The sequence below is a fragment of the Dermochelys coriacea genome, chromosome 13, assembly GCF_009764565.3.
Source record: "Dermochelys coriacea isolate rDerCor1 chromosome 13, rDerCor1.pri.v4, whole genome shotgun sequence".
In the NCBI taxonomy this organism is placed as follows: Eukaryota; Metazoa; Chordata; order Testudines; family Dermochelyidae; genus Dermochelys; species Dermochelys coriacea.
Genome location: NC_050080.1, coordinates 19513313 through 19532242, shown reverse-complemented (window position 1 = coordinate 19532242; position 18930 = coordinate 19513313). Strand labels below are relative to the sequence as shown.

Below are 18930 nucleotides of genomic sequence, written 5' to 3'. Positions count from 1 at the left end.
TCATCACACTTTTAACCATAAGGTGTCTGGGGTAGAGTGGGAGCGAAAGAAAATTAGAGGATGTGAAGGAATGCTGAACTCCATTGGGCTAAGCCCGTTGAAGTTATTGGGTAAGCCTGTGCCACAGAAAGGGACTTTCGCAAATTACACTTTCATTCCATAGTCACAGAACTTCACAGCAAAATCATAAAACTTGCTCCGTCCTGGGGCCAGCCAAGAGCAGAACACAAAATTGGGAAACAAGCCGACATCCAGGCAAGCTGATCTGTCAACAAGAATTGGAACAAACTGGGTTTTCTATCATTTCACATTAAGTTAAAGGGGATGTGATTAAGGGTGACAGTCTCTAAACTGAGCCAACTCTAAAAATAACTATCAGCCCCTCCCATAGATAAAATCCCAGCTTCTCAGCTGAGCCATAGACCCGGGTGCATGCACATAACCTTGGCTTCCTCTTATTCCACCTGCCCACTGTTTGGTGAGTGAGCAGCATATTTAAACATAGTGTGAGATAAGATCCCTGCTCATCAACATGAATCTTTTGATCTCAGAAGTTCCTCTTCTTTAACCACTTTGGCACTAGCCCTTCACCCTCTGGCTCCCTTGCGAAAGGCTAATGCAGGCAGCTAGATTCCCATGGTTTCCAATAGAAAAAATGAACCTTATCTCATTGCATGCAGCAGCCACTGTTGCAGAGCCTTAAGGATTGATCCTTTACAGAACAGTGTGTAGCGCATATAACCACAAGGTAAATTTGCTGAACAAGATGTGTGGGGCACAGAGGACCCAACCCTGTATTAATGAGTGCTACTGTCTGAGCACCAAGGCCAGAGAGGCTATTGAGTTGCTAAAGTACTAAACCTCATTGTTGTTTGGATTTCACTCACTCAGGGCAGGATTCCTGGCAATGCTATGGGCTTCCAACTTGGCAAACTAGGTTCTGGTCCCAGTCCCAGATTCTCACTTCTCAGGCTGGCAGAGGCTGTGGAGCTCAGCCTGTAGGAGAGGGAGTGCCTCGGGTCACTCTCCAGCAATCCCCTCCGGCTGAGGCACAAAATTCAGATGGACTTTGGAAGTAGCTGTGTCTAGCCCTATTCCTGAAGGGGAGTAACTGCAACTCTGGGGTAAGATGTAAGGAGAGGAAAATGGGGAGGAATCTTGAGAGAAGCCTACCCAATTCCTCATCACCTCCTTGCTTTTCACTGAGTGTTCTTCTTGCCCTTCCGCACACCAAGGTGTTTTGTAATATTCAATCCCCTTCCTGTGCATTTCCAGGCACCCTTCTTTTCTGAAGGAAACTGAAAACAGGCCTGCTCTTTTCTCCCCAGTTCTCACTTCCTCGTTTACTGGGTGTTTGTGCAAATGCTGAGAAGCACCGGGTTGTGGGCTGAGGCCCTAGGTAACCAAACCAACTTAGCAGCTAGTACCAGCAATCTCCAAACCAACCTACTATACTATGGAACCACATAAGACTAGGTTCCTACCAAACTAAGTCACTTAGTGTGGCCATCACCACGTAAACGCTACAGCCTGGGGGAAAACATCTGAGCCATCTTCATGTGAATTCTAACCAGCTCTGAATGGTTGCACTTATAAAAGAGGGAGATTCTTTCCCCTATGTGACCATCTCCCCTCCTCAGCCATTGCTTATAAAAATGTTTTATTCTGCAAGTCACCAAAAAGGGCTTGGTTCACCATTAGGGGTCCACAGACCACAGGTGAGGCATTATATAAGGGGACAAATGCTCTGTCTGGAGTACAGAGATGTACTAAGTTGACCTCCATGGACATTTATAGGAGTTTTGTGATCAATCTCTTCCGCCCAGTGAATTGAAAATGTTCCTTTGGTGCTCTTTATTGTAAGGATCTACATTAAAAAACTAATAGTAATGTATAGTGTCAAATGTAAACACTTTATTATAACTTTGCCTTAATAAGAAGGCTTTTTTTAAAAAAAAATGCCAACAGGAATATACCAGACAGGAAAACAAAACAAACTTAATAGTAAAATCAAAAGGAGAGGTAGCTCTTCTTTTCTTAGTGACTCTGTTTAGGAAATAGCATGTCTCTTCATTAGCGAGGATAATTGTTACACAGGCTGTAAATTTAGTCTCTATAGAGAACTTGACAGCACATTTGAGAATTCATATACGTGTTTCCTGTTGAGTTTTGAGAGACATTAATTTTGCTGCTCACTTGGAGAGCTTCATATTGTAGCATTCTGGCTTTCCTAGACTAGTCTGTCTTTCCTTTCTCTGTTTCCCTCTATCATCTTCTTGAATGGGAATTGCCTGGGTGATTGCTCCAAGCATATTATGTCAAATAATTCCTTCCAGAGCAGAAAAGACTGAAATATTCTACTGCAGTTGATTCAGACAGCATCTACATCAGATACCACTGGCAGTATATCCACTTAACCAATTTAAAGGAAAGTAGTAACATGCACTTCACATAGAGATGGTGACTTGACCAAGATCTACTGGGAAATTTAGCTTGGAATGCTCAATAACTTCATGGCTTGATATTTTATTCATGATCAAAAAGATAAATCAGTGCAAAGAATCTTAGGTCACAAACAACTGAACTAGTTATGACCAACGGATGCCAAAGGTTATTTTTCACTGGAACCTGTGAATGCCATGTAAACTTAGTTAGCAAAGGGGAAGCGCAGTAATAGAATGTGAAGAAGATAAGGTTAAAGACACTTCCGCAGGAGTCATTTAAAGGACTCATGTTCACTCTCCCAAAGTTGAGAGCAGAGATCCTTGTGACAGGTCTGATCTCAAACTCAGCAAAATGGACAGCAGGGAGATGAGCATCCACTTGTTACAATATATTAGTTTAATATCTAAAGGGGGAGGCAGAAAATGGATTATTTTTCAGGTTCCTGGATCCACTTTTCAATTAGTTAAAGGTCAGACTCAGCTCTCAGTTACACAGAAGAAATTTGGGAGGAACTCCACTGAAGGCAGTTGAATTACTATGGATTTACATAGGTTTAATCAGGGTCAGAATCTGGCCCATTTTTATCTAAATAACACTTTCTATGGCAGCTAGATTTGACCGACCATGAATGAAGTATTTTGCATTCAAACACTGCTCATAACAGAAACTGACCTTTGTGATTTTATTTTACAAAACGCTGATTTGGTAGCGTCTCTCAAAATTATTGTCTTGAAAACTCTTCATCTAGATGATTGTGTCTTCAATGATTTCTGTACATACAACAACTTACCATATCCTTGACCATCAAGTGTCCAGAAGAAAATGCAATTGAGTTAGGGGGTGTGGAGACTGGCAGCATGAAAGCGTATGAGCATCCTATAGTTCCTGGTATCATTAAATAGAGGGGATTTACTTTCAGACGAATTGCCTTGAAAGAACAAAATTTAAAAAAGAAAAAAAAAGAACACTATGCATTAGGGGTTCTGAGCTACAATTGAAATACATCTAAGAATGCAAATAATTACAGCACTGTGCCTAGCAGAACTCAGTGATCTATGATTTATAATAGCATATCCTGCGGGTCTATTGCTAATAACATTTTTAAAAATTATTGTTATGCATGTTGTGCAGCATTTACTTACACTCCTTTAGCATCTTGTTTCCAAACAGTCCAATATATTAAGCAGGCCAGGTAAGCTCCCTGTGAAGTGCGCAGGTGTTGTTATCCCCATTTCACATATAGGGAAACAGAGGCACAGAGAGGGGAAGTGACTTGCCCAGGGTCAACCAGCGGGTCAGTGGCAGAGCTAGAAATAGACACCAAGAATTCTGGCTCCTGGTTGTCTGTTCTAACCACTTAAATACACAATACCCAGTCCTGCCATCACACTATCAGCAAAACTACTGGTTGACTAAATCCTGAGGTCTCTTTACATGGCCTCAGGGGGAATGTAGACTCCTGTGAGGCTGAGCCAGTGAGGGTTAAGCAACCAGCAGGCTGAGTGACCCAAAACCAACCCTTAAGGACATATTAGAAGAATATTGAAATTGTATACAGGTCCATTCCTTATACATTGTTAGCACAGGCATGTTAAATAGATTACAGTCCTTGAAATGGAGGCCTGTATTGTTAGAGAATCAAGAATAGATCCCAGTTGTATTTGTCTGTGTTTACCTTGTTAGAAGTTTAACAAATGATCTAATTAGCTTTTAGATGCTAAAATTCTGTTCCTCTCTTTAATGATTCATTATGGTATTCTATTGATTCAGAGGTCAAAAGGGGATATCCTCATTTAGGTGGGACTTGTAGTGCAATAATATTATTGTTTCATTTATCTTTGAAATTTGTAGTAAACTACCTGTAAACTGTTTGATGGTAATTTCCCTATGCTAATGAATGCAACTAGCTACCAGGATATGCCTAGGAATGCAGGATTAGCTTCAAAGCAACAATATACATTACCTATTCTTCAACCAAGAAAGCCCTGCTGTGAACACAACTTGCTTCAAGCTATAAAGGAAGCTTCACGTCTGATGCTTGCTATCTCAGATCTGCTTAAACTTTGACAGAGAAAGTCTAAGCCTGTAAAACTGAGGTCTCCGGGTCTACTCTGGATTAACCTTGTACTTTTCATGGAAGAACTTGAACAAACTCTGCACAAGAACTGCCTATTGGACTATAGCCTTTTAAATTGATTCCAGAAGGCCTTTTACAAAGCAACCTCACCATCTCTGCTATGAAACTGACTTAAGAACTTTATTCATATCTGTAAATCGAATGATCTTTTAACCACGGCAACTCTCTATCTTTTCTTTTTATTAATAAATATTAATTAATAAGGATTGGCTACAAGTATGTATTTGGGTGAGATCTGAAATATTCATTGACCTGGTGAGTAATGTGTCTGATTTCTTGGTAGAACTTTATATACGGTGAATAAGGTTTTTAGTAACCCTCACTATATTAGAGTAGGCTGTCTGGGTGGGAGCCAAAGACTGGAGTGCTTAAAGGGAAATGTATTTTGGTTTCTTGGTAATCAGTAAGGTATCACAGGAGCTGTTTGGTTACTGGCTTGGTGAAATCTAATTATAAAATAAACCACCAGTTTGGGGGATTGTCTGCCCTATTCTTTGCGATTTGCCTTGAATGAGCAATCTCAGCATAGCCCCTCCAGTGACCGTGGGCACAACCCCATACAGCTGGATGGGCCAGTGAGATCCTGGAGACTATTAGGCCTAGTATGCAGAAGAGTGAGGTGACCCATGGCTGCCCAGATGATTAGTGCATCTTCTGCAGCTGATAGAGGCCGGGCTGCTCCAATAGAGAGAAATGTTTTCACAGGGTACCTAAACTGTGAAGGACATAGGGCTGACTGTAATCATTTGTAAATACTGTATGTGACCTGGTCATTGGGACAGTTACAGCATGGCTGTATTGGGTTATTGGTTAATAGCAGAGTTGTTAGGAAACTAATAGGAAGACAACACTATGGCTCTAGATACATACCACAGAGGGATCATTAAGAGACAATGCCTGGGGCTATTTAATTGTGAAGATGCTACATCCACGCTCCAGACAAATTCAGCCCAAATAAATGTGTTAGTCTCTAAGGAGCCACAAGTACTCCTCGTTTTTTTTTGCTCCAATCAAAGTTACCAGACTTGTTTTGCCAAGGCTGGGCACCTAAAGACCAAAAGGACTCTAAGCAGTTAAAAAGTCACTCTCCGGAGAGAGGGGATAGGCAACTGGAGGGAGCTGTTGGTGGGGAACAGAGTGACACAGAGAGAGACTCCAGCTAGGGGGTCAGATGAAGCAAAACCTGCCTGGCCCACATCCACAGGTTGGTAGGGCTTAGGGTAAGATAGACATGCGGGAGATCTTTTGTCATGTTCAAATCCTTGTTCTCTTATGTTATGCTTTGTTCCTACTGTTCAGACGAGGCTGTCTGTCACTGTGGCCACCACAGGGCACAAGCCCCCAAAAGGAAGAATTGTAGGGGCTGAACCCAGTCAGGCCTGCTGAGCCATCACACGGGTACACAGGGTTCTGTAGTGCAGGGCCTGGTCTGATAATGGGAGAATTTTGGGATTCCATCCCAGACAAGGTAAAGGCACGAGGCGTAATACCTAAGGGGGTGCGCTGAGAGAGACCACAGAGGGGTCAGAGCTGGCCCTATCATGGTAATGTATCTTACCAGTTCTGCCAGGATAGGCAGGAAGATTATAATTGTGGCCGTGTTACTGGCAAACTCTGTGAATAAGGCGATCACTATTGTGATAAGCACGACAGCCACCGCCGGTGGCACGCTCTCCAGGGGATGCAGGTGGCCTCCGATCCAGACAGACAAGCCTGACTCCTGCAGCAGGAGAGAAAATGCAGCAGGTTTTATATTTGAGTTTCTGCATTTCCACGCAAGACTCAGATCATTTCACAGAATTGCAAATTACATATAAATAGGGATCACTTCACCCACCCACTTCTGAAATGCAGCCACCTTGGGGCAGGGTGCATGTTATAGCCCTTAGATGTCAGATCCAGTCACTCAATGTCTTAACTGCCATACACTGCAGGTGCAAAATCGCAGGAGCAAACCAAACTGATACCCTTTTAAAAACCAGGGGCATAGGGCTGAATGACAGTAAGGTAACATCAATGATGGACAGCACTCCAAACACTACCTCACATCCTTTTGCCATGGCAAATCCTCCACCGAGCAGCAAGATAATGTTCCAGGGTACAGTCTCTTGGGCCCGTCTCCAAGACAGCAAAGGCACATTCTCAGTGTTTGATGCTAGACAAAGAGATCCCCACCAAACACACACACACAGATTAACAAATAACTTGCCATCTGATAAAATAGCTACATTACTCACTGGTGTCAAAGTTAGCTCATGATCACTTAATAACAAACACATGGATATTTCAATTTCAATTAAACAGGGAGCAAAAAGTTCTAGCAGTCACAGTTTTCTTGGGCTTTTTTTCAGCTGGTTTTTTTATTAACATAAAGGACAATTTCCTTGGTGTAATAGACAGATATTCTTCTCTCTGACATCTGGCAGATTCCGGCAGGAGGAAGTTTTCTGACATTTGTAATTTTTGTGGACAAGTTCATCACCGTATTAATTTTCTACTTGCAGCTCAAAGTGGTAGGAGTTTTCTAGCAAGGAAATTGCTGTGTCTCCCCCAGAAGGTCACTTCTGAATGAGAACTCAATTGTTGTGTCATATGGAAAGGTAAACTAGTAGGGCTTTCATGTTCTGTGAATTAAGGACACCCACATTTCACCTAATGGGGGTCTGAGGAGCAACCTGCTCGGAGCCTGAAAGCAACCCCTAATCTGCATGAAATGACATCATGGCAGTTGCTTTCGTTTTGTGACATTAGGTCAGAGCAAGTGCTGCTTTGCTGTGAGCTGAGCCCATGGGCTGCACAGGCTGCACCTCCAATTAAAGATGAAGGTGGCCATAGCTATATGGGTAAAATTTTCATAAGTGACTCAGGCACTTAGGTGCTGAAGTCTCATTGAAAGTCAATGGGACATAGGTGCTTTTCAAAATGTTACCCCATACCTGCTGACTGAGTACCCTGCCTTACTATTATGTGCTGAGGTCCTGCAGTGTGCTCACCCTATAGAGAACACAGAAGAAGGGGACAGAGTCCCTAACCCGAGGGCTTACAACCTACCTTTTAAGTCAAACCACCATTTACAGGATGGTCTTTGTGAAGGGAAGAAGAACAGTATGGTCACTATGGCGACTCCAGTAACCGCGTCTGAGACAAACCTGTCCAGGAGGAGCAGAAACACTTGTAAGCAGCAGAAGTCTTGAGATTTGTAAAGTTTACAAAACTTGGGATTTACCAAAGAGGATTAGGATTTTGCATCAACAACATTCATTGGTCATGATTCTTTTTTTTTTTTTTTTAAATTCCCCTCTGAGCTACATTTCTAAGATTGGCTGTGACTCCTTTAGAAAACTGATCAGAGACACTGAAAACACAAAAACCTGGTTTTAAAAAGAATAGGGAGGGGGTGGCAGTGCTGGCTGCTCAAATGAGTGAATCACTTTCAGTCTGTTAGAGAGTGTGAGAAGAATATTGATTATGGAGGTCTGGGGAGATTGCCTAAACTGGTTGCAGGGAAGTAGGAAAATCAGACCATTGGTTGATTGGCCTATTTTGGTTATGATCTCTGTAAAATGCTCAGCTTCTAAAGTGAAGAGCATGATATAAAAACTCTAGGCCCCAATTCAGCAAAGCATTTAAGCTTTAACTTTAAGTAACTGTTAACTGTTGAGAACAAAATTAATCTGTGAAGTATGTACTTGATTCCCATTAAAGCCAAACGTAGTGAACTCCTTTTCTGAATATGAATAGTCTGTTGAACTATGTCCCTCGAGAAATAGAGCAGGGCTCTTTTCTGTGCAGAAACAACTTGCTCTCGCTCTATGAGTATTATTATTATTGCCTTCATTGTTCTTAATCTTTGTCTTCACATAAGAAAGGTCTGGATGTCACAACAGAGAAAAGGTTGCAAAGCAAAGAGAAAAAGCACTAAGGGGTGAACTCCTACAGCCTTTATTCAGCCCAAACCTACACTGAAATCGATGGCCTGCCCAAAGACTTCAGGACTTGGCCCTAAATGTATCAATAGACAACATTCCCAGAGCTCAGGCCGTAGAGCTGTCAGGGAATAGGTGTGAGCATTTTCAATACTAACATCCCACTAGGCTTGCTCTACCTCCTCTTAGAAACATAAACAGCTAAAATGGTTCTAGAGAGATACATAAGGCTCAGTTCCATTTATTCCATGAAACCTGGCAACAGTATAAACAAGGACAATAGAAAACACAGGGATCTCAAAACCCTGGAAATACCTTTGAAAAATGTTACAACAGATTGAAAATAGAATCTTACCCAGGAGTGAAGAAACTTGCCCAACCTGGGATGAATTTTGGGTCCCTGGAGAACAGCAGGATTGCAAACAAGCAGAAGAGAAAGAGAACTGCCTGTTCTGCAAACCTAAGGTGTAAGAGATGAAATTAAAAACCAGTCATGCTAATGAAGTGAACACAAGCTACCTTTCCCAGGTCACCTTTAACTGCTAGTGATGATTTCACTACATTTCAAGCCTTAGTTTAGAAAGGTGAATAACACTAAACTTCACACATGACACAGGGGACTTTCCCTCTCTGAGAGCAGAATGTAGACTGCATCCCCTACTGATGGTGTGAATAACTGAGAGCTGATGAAGGAGGAGATCTTCCAATTGCAGTAACATCTGCTAGTGTTAATATTTCTAGTAAGGACCAGGGGGTAAAATCCTGACCTGAATGAAGTCAGTGATATAACTCCCATTGACTTCAGTGGAGCTAGGATTTGACCAAGACATATCCAAAATATTGCCTTAAACCTTTCAAAGACACAAGGAAGGAAGGATACTTAAACCACTGAAAAGAAATCACTTGGGTTGAATTTAAGCTAATCAAATTTGTAGCACATGGCTTAATGGACTTTCTCTGCTCCTAAAACTCAAAGTGGGACTTTGATTCTTACAATGACATTTTGCAGGCTGGTCCATCATGTACTGAAGGGAAAAAAATAAACCAATTTCTTTCATTTAGAGCACACAAGAATAATAATTAGAATGTTTGTTTGTGCTGCGCTACCTACATCAGTGAACCCTCGCAATATCTCTGAGTAAAGCTGGGCGATTTATTTATTTTTGGCAAACAGTAAATTCATTTTTAAAAATGCATTTTGGGGGACACTGAAACTATTAGTGAATTCAGGTCAAATTCAGCCCATACTTTTGGCAGAAAAAATGGATTTTCCCCCCACCCTACCCCACCCCTCCAAGAGTCAAAATGGTTCATTTTGACTATTTTGAAACAAACCATTGAGGGCTTGTCTAGACCAATAGTTACTGTGCAGCAAGCTGGTGTGGAAATCTACAGTGCGCTAGCCTGCCACACAGGAACTATCCGAATACACTCTGCTGCCACTCACTAAAAGTGCCGTAGTTTGTTTGCATCTGTGCCTGCGTCAAGGTGGTGTAGGTAAAAGAGTGCTAGCAAACCTTTAGTGAGCTGCAGCAGGATCAACACAGATAGTGCTTTTATACCCCAGCTGGCTGCTTGCTAGCTGTTTGCCTAGACAAGCTCTTAGACTTTTTGTTTCAAAATATAGCTATATTTATCTTCTTTTATAAGGATGAGAACCACCAAAAAATCAATAACAAAACCAAAAATAATCCATTTCAGGTCAAAAAGCACCCCAAAACCAAAACAAAAAGCTGGACAAATGGTTTGTTTTATTTGGTTCCAGCAAAAAAACAAAACAAAAAAAAAAAACAAAGAAATTCAGCTTTGTTTCAAATCAAACTGATTTTTTTGTTATATTGGCCAAACTGAAATGTCCGTTGTTCGCTCAGCTCTCTCTATCAGTATGGAAAAGCTATTTTACAAACGGGGAACCCCTCCTGAGACGCAGCAAAAGTAAGACCTACATTTTCAGAAATATCCACTAACTTTGGTTGCCTAGATTTTTAGTGTCCAATTTGAAACAGATAGGGCCGAATATTCGATTTTCCTGTAGTTCATCTTTTTCTGGCATCTCATTCTGTAAGTTTAACCATCTCTGATGCTCTTCCACCCACTCTCCAATATGTAAAAGTTCCTCAGGATTTGTTAAAAAAACTGTACTGAAATATCAATACAGATCTGACTTAATCTAACCAAAGCCAGAAATAGTAGAGTTATGTCTGAAATGCCATCCTGGGAAGTCAAACGCATCTTGTTTTCTCTTCACATGACTGATTAATAGATCTCAGAGAATAATTCACAATGAATAATGTATTCCACAAAAATTCATCTGATTTTCTGTTCACAAATTGCCCACAAACAGATCATAAAATAATTGAAGTATATTCTTTATATTCATCATGAATCTCTTCAGCAAATAATACCTGCTCTGCAAACCATTCATAAACAGCTTTCTGTGAATATTAAAAATTCACACTGTATTGGCTAGTTACATAAGTCACATGATATTGTTTCTGTTTCCTGATTAAAAGACTTACAATGTGTAATTAACACAGCATGAATTGTCATCTACAATTGAAAATTGGCATTTGTGGAATATTGGAGCTACATGTTTGTTATCTGCAATTCTCTGCATTAGCAAAGACAGAGCAATTGAATGTTTGAGGAAAACAAACTCAAAATGATCACAAATACTAACAAATGGAAATTCACTGACAAATTCTAACAAATATCCTCAGTTTCCCTCCCCAGAAATGTTGTTTCCAGCCCGGTTGATTTCTATGTCATTTTTGTTCCCTTTTTGCAACTTACTTCATTGGCCCCAGTTTCTGATAATCTTCCTTTATGACTGCTCGGGCTCGGTCTTCTGCATCCGTTCTTATTTCTGACTTTTTCTTTCTGCAATGCCTACCAACACAGAAATAACAAACACCACTCATTTTTGCAGGTTCATAATGGAATTCAAACATTGATGTTCATGTTTACTATTCCTGCACACACCCATACAGGGCATGCACAGGGTGGCTACAGGGAAGGCTTAGGAGAATAAAGAGTACAGCATGGACCAGTGATTTCAGAAAACCAGTATCATATGGATCCATTTCATAGTATAGTAAATACTTCCAATCTCTTAAATAGACTTCCCATCTCTCAAACAAGTTATATATAATGCCACAAATAATATTCATGGCACCCTTACTCACACTGAGTCGTACCTTACCTGGCCTATAGTCCTGTACACATCAGTGGGACTACTCATGTAGTAATATGGCACTCAATGTGAGTAAAGGTGGCAAAATCTAGCCATTAATGTATTGGACAGTGGATATTATAGCTCGATATTCCCACCCGCTCATGACAAGACACAAATGTGCTTGCAGAATTTATGTGCACAAATGGACATGAATGCATCCAATTGTCCATGTGACATGCACAGATGGGCTGAGGCACATGCAAAGAGATAAGCACTCGCAAGTTCTGAGCAGGTACTTTTTGATGCCTGCCAGAAACGTGGCTCTAGTTACCAACAGAAAAGCTTCTGGTGCTGACTAGAAACCCTTCGGCTGAATTCTCCCTGGGTTATGAGTATGTAAATTTCATTAGTGCTCAGGGTGAGGAGCAAGATGTGTCCCTTGAGGTAGATAGACAGGTCCTGCTCAGGGCAGGTTTAATTGATGCAGTGGTAAAAACAGAGGAAGCCACAGGAGCCTTATCTACACTAGGGCTCTCACTGGTGGTAATATTCTCTAGTGTAAACAAGACCAATATTTATCCTACTTTGTGTTCCCTTTCTCCCCAGGATTATGCAAAGGAGACTTTGGCCCCTGCACTAAAGAAGCTTATTTGTGGTAATCACAGCCTGTGTTCACAGAGACTGTTCAGAATTTAAATGAGAGTGAAGTTGTCAGATTTGCAGATTTCATCACTTTTAGCAGATGACTGCATCAGCCACTTGATCGAGAAGAGAGCAAGGTGGGAAATAAGGATCTCCCCTCCCCTCCCTTTCTGGGCAATCTCTAATTTATGCAAAGCACTCACTGATGATAAACAAATATGTGAAGAATTTTTAACAACAGGGACTGGCATTTTAATATGCTTCTCTTCATTAGCCAGGCTAAGCCTTTTAAGCAGGGAACCCTGGACTAGTACACGGTCTACTCTTAGACAGTACGTGTGCATATGAATGATATATTCATCACCAGCTGCTTCGTATCCCATCAGTGTCATGTGGTTAAAATATATTTCTAATACTTCCTGGGATTTTGATTACATTTGAAAAGCCAGACTTACACTATTAGATATCTGATTCTGTGATACTAAGACTGATTAATTAATTTGTTGTTTTAAATGGATGTCCAATGGTTAGATCCTTTATAAAGATACATGTTTGACCATCCAAAAATTCCTGATTCTCAAATAGATATTGGGGATGTCCATAAATTACATAACATATTTATTGGTGATATTAAAGACCCACCCACCCTTTGTAACACTTACACCAAAATAAACACACAAGATTAAGAACCCACCTACCCCCTAATGCATTATGTAATTTATGGACAGCCCCTTACACAGTACTCTGATTCTTTTAGTAGCTGCAGTATTACCCAAGGACATCAAGACAACCCCTTGTTATCCAAAATGCTTTTGAATAAATGCTTTTTGCTGCACCTCCTTGAGTGATGGTACTAGGTCAACAGAAACATTCTTCGGGCGACCTATAAAAAACAGAGCTTTGGAGCTGTGCTCCGGCTCCACTCCAGCTCCAGGCAAAAATCTGCAGCTCCACTGCTCCGGAGCTGCTCCGGGCTCCAGCTCCGGGCTCCGCTACATGATAAAAACTGTGTCTACACTGGAGATTTAGGTTCGCATAGCTGCAGCATTCAGGGGTTGGATTTTTCAAACCCTTGCATGCCATACCTATGTTGGCCTAAGTTTTAAGTGTAGACCAGGTCAAAATCTGGATTCTTTAATAGGCTGCACAATTTCTGTTTGTGTTTCTTTAACTTGACTTTTCTAGGCCCTGACCCTGCCAACACTTAAGACTTGTGTACACTAGAAAGTTTAATTGTACTGGTATAGTTAGAGCAGCAAAATAATCCTAGTGTTGACACAAAAAAGTGTTTATACTGGTATAATTTATTCCAGTTCCAGGTGGTGTGTAAGGCATCTTTATACTGACATAACTACCTCCGCACTAGGGTTTAGATCAGTATAACTATACTGATTAAAAAAAAAACACCCCCCTAACCAACATAGTTAGACTAGTATAACTTTTTCAGTACAGAGAATCCTTAAATACATGACTTCAATGGGATTACTTAAAGCCCGAGTTCAGCAAGGGAATTCTTAACTCTTATTGAAATCAATGGGATTTAAACAGACTCAAAATTAAGCACATGCTTAAGTGCATTGCTGAATCAGACGAACAAAGTTACGTACATGCTTTCATGTTTGAATGATCAGGGACTTACACTGGCTATTTCCTATTGCATTGAAAAAGTTCCCTAGTAATTTCTGTTTTCTGTGTTACTGATATAATTATATACTTGGGTAATCCTAATGTGCACCTGTTTGGTTTTTTTCCCCCCTTTTCTTTTTTTCTCCTGAAGTTAAAAACCAATAAACATTTTAACAAAAAACAAATTCAAAAGCATCTCTTAGAAACTGTATATGCTCTATGCAGGAAACAGAAATGTGTGTTCATTAATAAAGTGTGTGAAAATGGAAAGAAAAAAAAAAGAGAGGCTTCAAAAGGCTACCAGCTTCTCAACAATGCACCTGATTAAAGCAGATCAAGTGCAGCATGTAGTGGAAGTTGGAGTACCCAAGTTGCAAGTACCCAAGTTAGGGGAAAGATTTACAATAAAACCGTATTACAGTCGATTAGTTGTAGATTAACACACTGAAAAAAAATCCCAGTGTTATGAAATCACTGATGTTTAATTCTTGTCACAAAGTAACCTCTCCAGGGGCCAAATTTTCAGCCATAAAATGAAATCCTGACTCCATTGAATTCAATGGGAATTTTGCCATGGACTTCAGTGGGGTCAGGATTTCACCTACAGTCTCTAAAGACTTGCTTCTGCACTGAAGTAAATAGGAGCTTTGCCACTGACTTCCCTGGGCACAGGATCAGGCGGTAAATCTGAGCCTGCAAACTCTATGTTCACTGATGGCACATGCAGATCACATTATTGTGTGTGTGTCAGTTGGATGGCCAACTATCTAACTGCCAGATTTGTGCACACAAATGCCCATGTGCACCTCCAAATGACTGTGTGCCCAACATTTGCAGGCTCAGATGTGCAGGCTAGTTAAAGCTAGCTGTAAATTGAGACCCTTGGGTGAGATTTTCAAAAGTGCATAAAGTTTTTATCCAAAAATGTGCTTCATCAATTTTTTCTGACTAGGTCTACTCATGTGCCATATGTTTAACCCTTCACAATCTCTCCCATGAACTTTCTGAACAGAATACAAAATAATATTATAATTATGAGCTCTGCATTCAGCACTTATGGGACACTTTCTCTCATTATTCATCACACTGAATTTACTCAAATAGGAGCTTTTAGCTGAACATAAATGACATACATCTAGCTTTGTACAGAACAAATGTGGACTGAGTTATTACAACATGTACAGATGAAATGTCTAAGGGCCTGAACCAAGATTCCCATTGATTTCACTGGGCTTTGGATCAAGACCAGATAAACTACTTATTTACAATGTAGTCATAATGAAATTAAAGTATACAAATAGATTAGATATAAAAGTACCTTAGGTTAATTCCCCCATACAGGAAACTGATCCATAGCCATCCCAGGAAAAGGAAAAGCAGCATTAAAGGAAATGCAAATACAAACCAGGATCCAAAGTTCACCACATCACACTCTGGAAAAAAACTTTGAAAATGGGGAAAGCTAATTAATCTGAGGAGTGGAACACCCCTTTCACATGAAATGAAGGGGAACAAACATCTGAAATCACGATCAAAATGTCATGCAAACTTTCCAGCTGCACAGGTTTTAAAAAGGTGATTATTTGTATATCAATAGTACCAACCAGCACCAACTGAGATTGGGACTCTATTGTGCTAGGAGTTGTACAAGTATGTCGTAAGAAAGAGTCCCTGCTTCAAAGAATTTAAATGGACAATTTGAAATTGCATTTTGGAACAGACATCTTGAAAATGTAGCTCTCTAGATTTGCTGGAATTCCCAAATAACAACAACACTCAATATTTAGCACTTTATAGGAATTAACTAATTAATCCTAATTCATGGTAGAACCCACTTTAAGAGTGCCTGAACATGAACCTTACAGAAGAGCTCTACCCAAACAGAACCACTTTCATCCATGTCTAGGAAGAACCTTCTATGTAGATCACTGCATGGTTGAGAAATAACTGCAAGTTTACAGTAGCAACACTATATCTACTTTTTCAGATAGGGGAGCCTCTTAGTGTTTAATAATAATCAAAGCACTTTACAAAGGATGTCAGTATCATCTGTATTTGATAGATGGAGAAACTGAGGCACAAAGAACTTGTCCACGTTCACCCAGCGGCAGAGTCTACTGAGTTCCAATCTAGTGGTCTAGCCACTAGGCAACACTGCCATCCAGGACAGAAATAGTGTGTGCCTTGTTTTCCTTTTTCACCACATAATGGACAACTTATAAAGCGCTCACTGTTGCCCTGGTTCACCAAAACACTTAACCATGGGAAGCAAGTCTAAAGGGAAAAACAGTTCAAAAGAGCGGGCAGTTTTTCAAAGAGACATTGTTAAGGGCACACGAGCAAACTATCCCACTGCATAGGAAAAACAGGAAGTATGGCAAGAGACTACCCTGGCTTACCCAGGAGATTGTCAATGATCTGAAACTCAAAAAAAAAAGAGTCCTAACAAAAGTGGAAACGTGGTCACATTATGACACATGAATATAAATAAAACAACATAAGCATGTAGGGACAAAATTAGAAAGGCCAAGGCACAAAATGAGATTAACTTGCTTGAGACATAAAGGGTACCAAGAAAAAATACCTTAGAAACAGGAGGAAGACCAAGGAGAGGGTATGTTCATTACTCAAATTGGGGGGGAAAAGACAATCACAGAACATGTGGAAATAGCAGAAGTGTTAAATGCCTTTTTTGTTTCAGTTTTCACCCAAAAGGTTATTAGTGATCGGATGTCTAACATAGTGAACGTCAGTGAAAATGATGCAGGATCTGGGGCTAAACTGGGGAAAGAACAAGTTAAAAATTACTTAGACAAGCTAGATGTTTTCACGTCCCCTGGGGGAGGGATAGCTTAGTAGTTTGAGCATTGGCCTGCTAAACCCAGGGTTATAAATTCAATTCTTGAGGGGTCCATTTAGGGATCTGGGCCAAAAATTGGGGATTGGTCCTGCTTTGAGCAGGGGGTTGGACTAAATGAACTCCTGAGGTCCCTTCCAACCCTGGTATTCTATGATTCTAAATCATTAAGGCCTGATGCAATATATTCAAGGAGCTGACTGAGGAAATATCTGAGCCACTAGCGATTATCTTTGAAAACTCATAGAAGACAGAAGAGATTCCAGAGGACTGGAAGAGGGCAAATATAGTGCCAATCTATACTGTCTCACATGACCTGCTCATAAACTAACTAGGGAAATATAGCCTAGATTGAGCTATTATAAGGTGAGTGCATAACTTCTGGGAAAACCATTCCCAGAGAGTAGTTATCCATGGTTCACAGTCAAGCTGGAAGGGCACATCAAGAGGGGTCCTGAAGGAACTGGTTCTGGATCCAGTTCTGTTCAATAGCTTCATAAATTACTTAGATAATGGCATAGAGAGTACACTTATAAAGTTTGTGGATGATACCAAGTTGGAAGAGGTTGCAAGTGCTTTGGAGGATAGGATTGAAATTCAAAATGATCCAAATAAACTGAAGAAATGGTCTGAAATAAATAGGATGAAATTCAATAAGGACAAATGCAAAGTACTCCCCTTAGGAAGGAACAATTAGTTGAACACATACAAAATGGGAAATGACTGCCTAGGAAGGAGTAATGTGGAAAGAGATTTAGGGATCATAATGGATCACAAGCTAAATATGAGTCAACAGTGTAACACTGTTGCAAAAAAGCAAACATCATACAGAGATGTATCAACATGAGTGTTATAAGCAGGACATGAGAAGTAATTCTTCCCCTGTAGTCGGCACTGATAAAGCCTCAACTGGAGTATTGTGTCTAGTTCTGGTTGCCACATTTCAGAAAAGATCTGGACAAATTGGAGAAAGTACAGAGGAGAGCAACAAAAATTATTAAAGGTGTAGAAAACATGACCTATGAGGAAAGATTGAAGAAACTGGGTTTGTTTAGTCTGAAAAAGAGAAGACTGAGAGGGGACATGATAACCATTTTCAAGTATGTAAAAGGTTGTTAAAAGGAGAAGAAGAATTCTTTTTCTTAAGCTCTAAGGATAGGACAAGAAGCAATGGGCTTAAATTGCTGGAAGGGAGGTTTAGGTTGGACATTAAGGAAAACATCCTAACTGTCAGGGTGGGTAAGAACTGGAGCAAATTGCCTAGAGAGGTTGTGTCATTGGAGGTTTTTAAGAATAGGTTAGATAAATACCAGTCAGAAATGGTCTAGTTATTACATAGTCCTGCCTTGAATGCAGGGGACTGGATTATATGACCTATTGAGATGCCTTCCAGTCCTATACTTCTATGATTCTAAGTGCTTGATTTTAAGCATATAGTTAAGTCCCAAGAACATATGTATAGTGTTTTGCAGATCAGGACCAATAGCATTAGGGTGACAACCCACGTATTGTAACTAAGATTGAAGGAGCCATTTCCTTTTGAATCCCTACTGCCTCTTGCTTTTTCCAAAACTTGCTTTTGAGGGCAGAAACTTCACATACCTGGCCTCTGCCCAAAGGTGAATTTCCTATAGTAAACATGTGATGTCTTAATTTTGTAGAATTCCCCCTAATAGAAAGTGCAGATCAGCAGAAATATCATAAACCGATTGTACTCCTAGGGACCTGGCTTCCTAAGGATTTCCTCCCATACCTCTTTAGCTGTCCTAGAAGGATGAGATTTGGTGCCGTTCCTGTCAGCGTTGCTGTACCTCCAATGCTGGCTGCATAAGGGATTGAAATGAGGAAACCTTTCCATACGTTTGCCCTGTATTCATCCTCTTTCTTTAAATCCATGGGAACTTCAATGGCAACTTCCTTCTCCTCCATCAGATCTTTGCTTTAAAACATTCCAAAAGAGACTCCATTGAAAGCCCTGGTTTAAATACAGGTGTAACCAATTCAGAACCTAGACAAAAGGAAAACTCTTATCTTTTAGCAACGAGATTAGCAATATCCCAAGGGACATCTATGCAGAATATTGCAACACATGGGGCCTGCTTGACATCCTCATTATTCAACT

The 18930-nt window shown here is 40.4% G+C and overlaps 1 protein-coding gene across 2 annotated transcripts in view; it reads right to left on the bottom strand.

The window, feature by feature from the left end:
- SLC13A3 (solute carrier family 13 member 3) overlaps positions 1-18930 on the bottom strand; it is a 41640-nt gene that overhangs the window by 2872 nt on the left and 19838 nt on the right. The window contains exons 5-12 of one of the 2 annotated variants that reach the window (XM_038369936.2): positions 18562-18747; positions 15270-15395; positions 11302-11397; positions 8864-8968; positions 7634-7731; positions 6625-6737; positions 6141-6302; positions 3236-3373 (exon numbers count right to left, since the gene is read on the bottom strand). In XM_038369936.2, coding sequence (XP_038225864.1) covers positions 3236-3373; positions 6141-6302; positions 6625-6737; positions 7634-7731; positions 8864-8968; positions 11302-11397; positions 15270-15395; positions 18562-18747 — 1024 coding nt within the window. The remainder of the gene's footprint in view (positions 1-3235; positions 3374-6140; positions 6303-6624; positions 6738-7633; positions 7732-8863; positions 8969-11301; positions 11398-15269; positions 15396-18561; positions 18748-18930) is intronic. The other variant, XM_043495555.1, reaches the window with a different exon arrangement.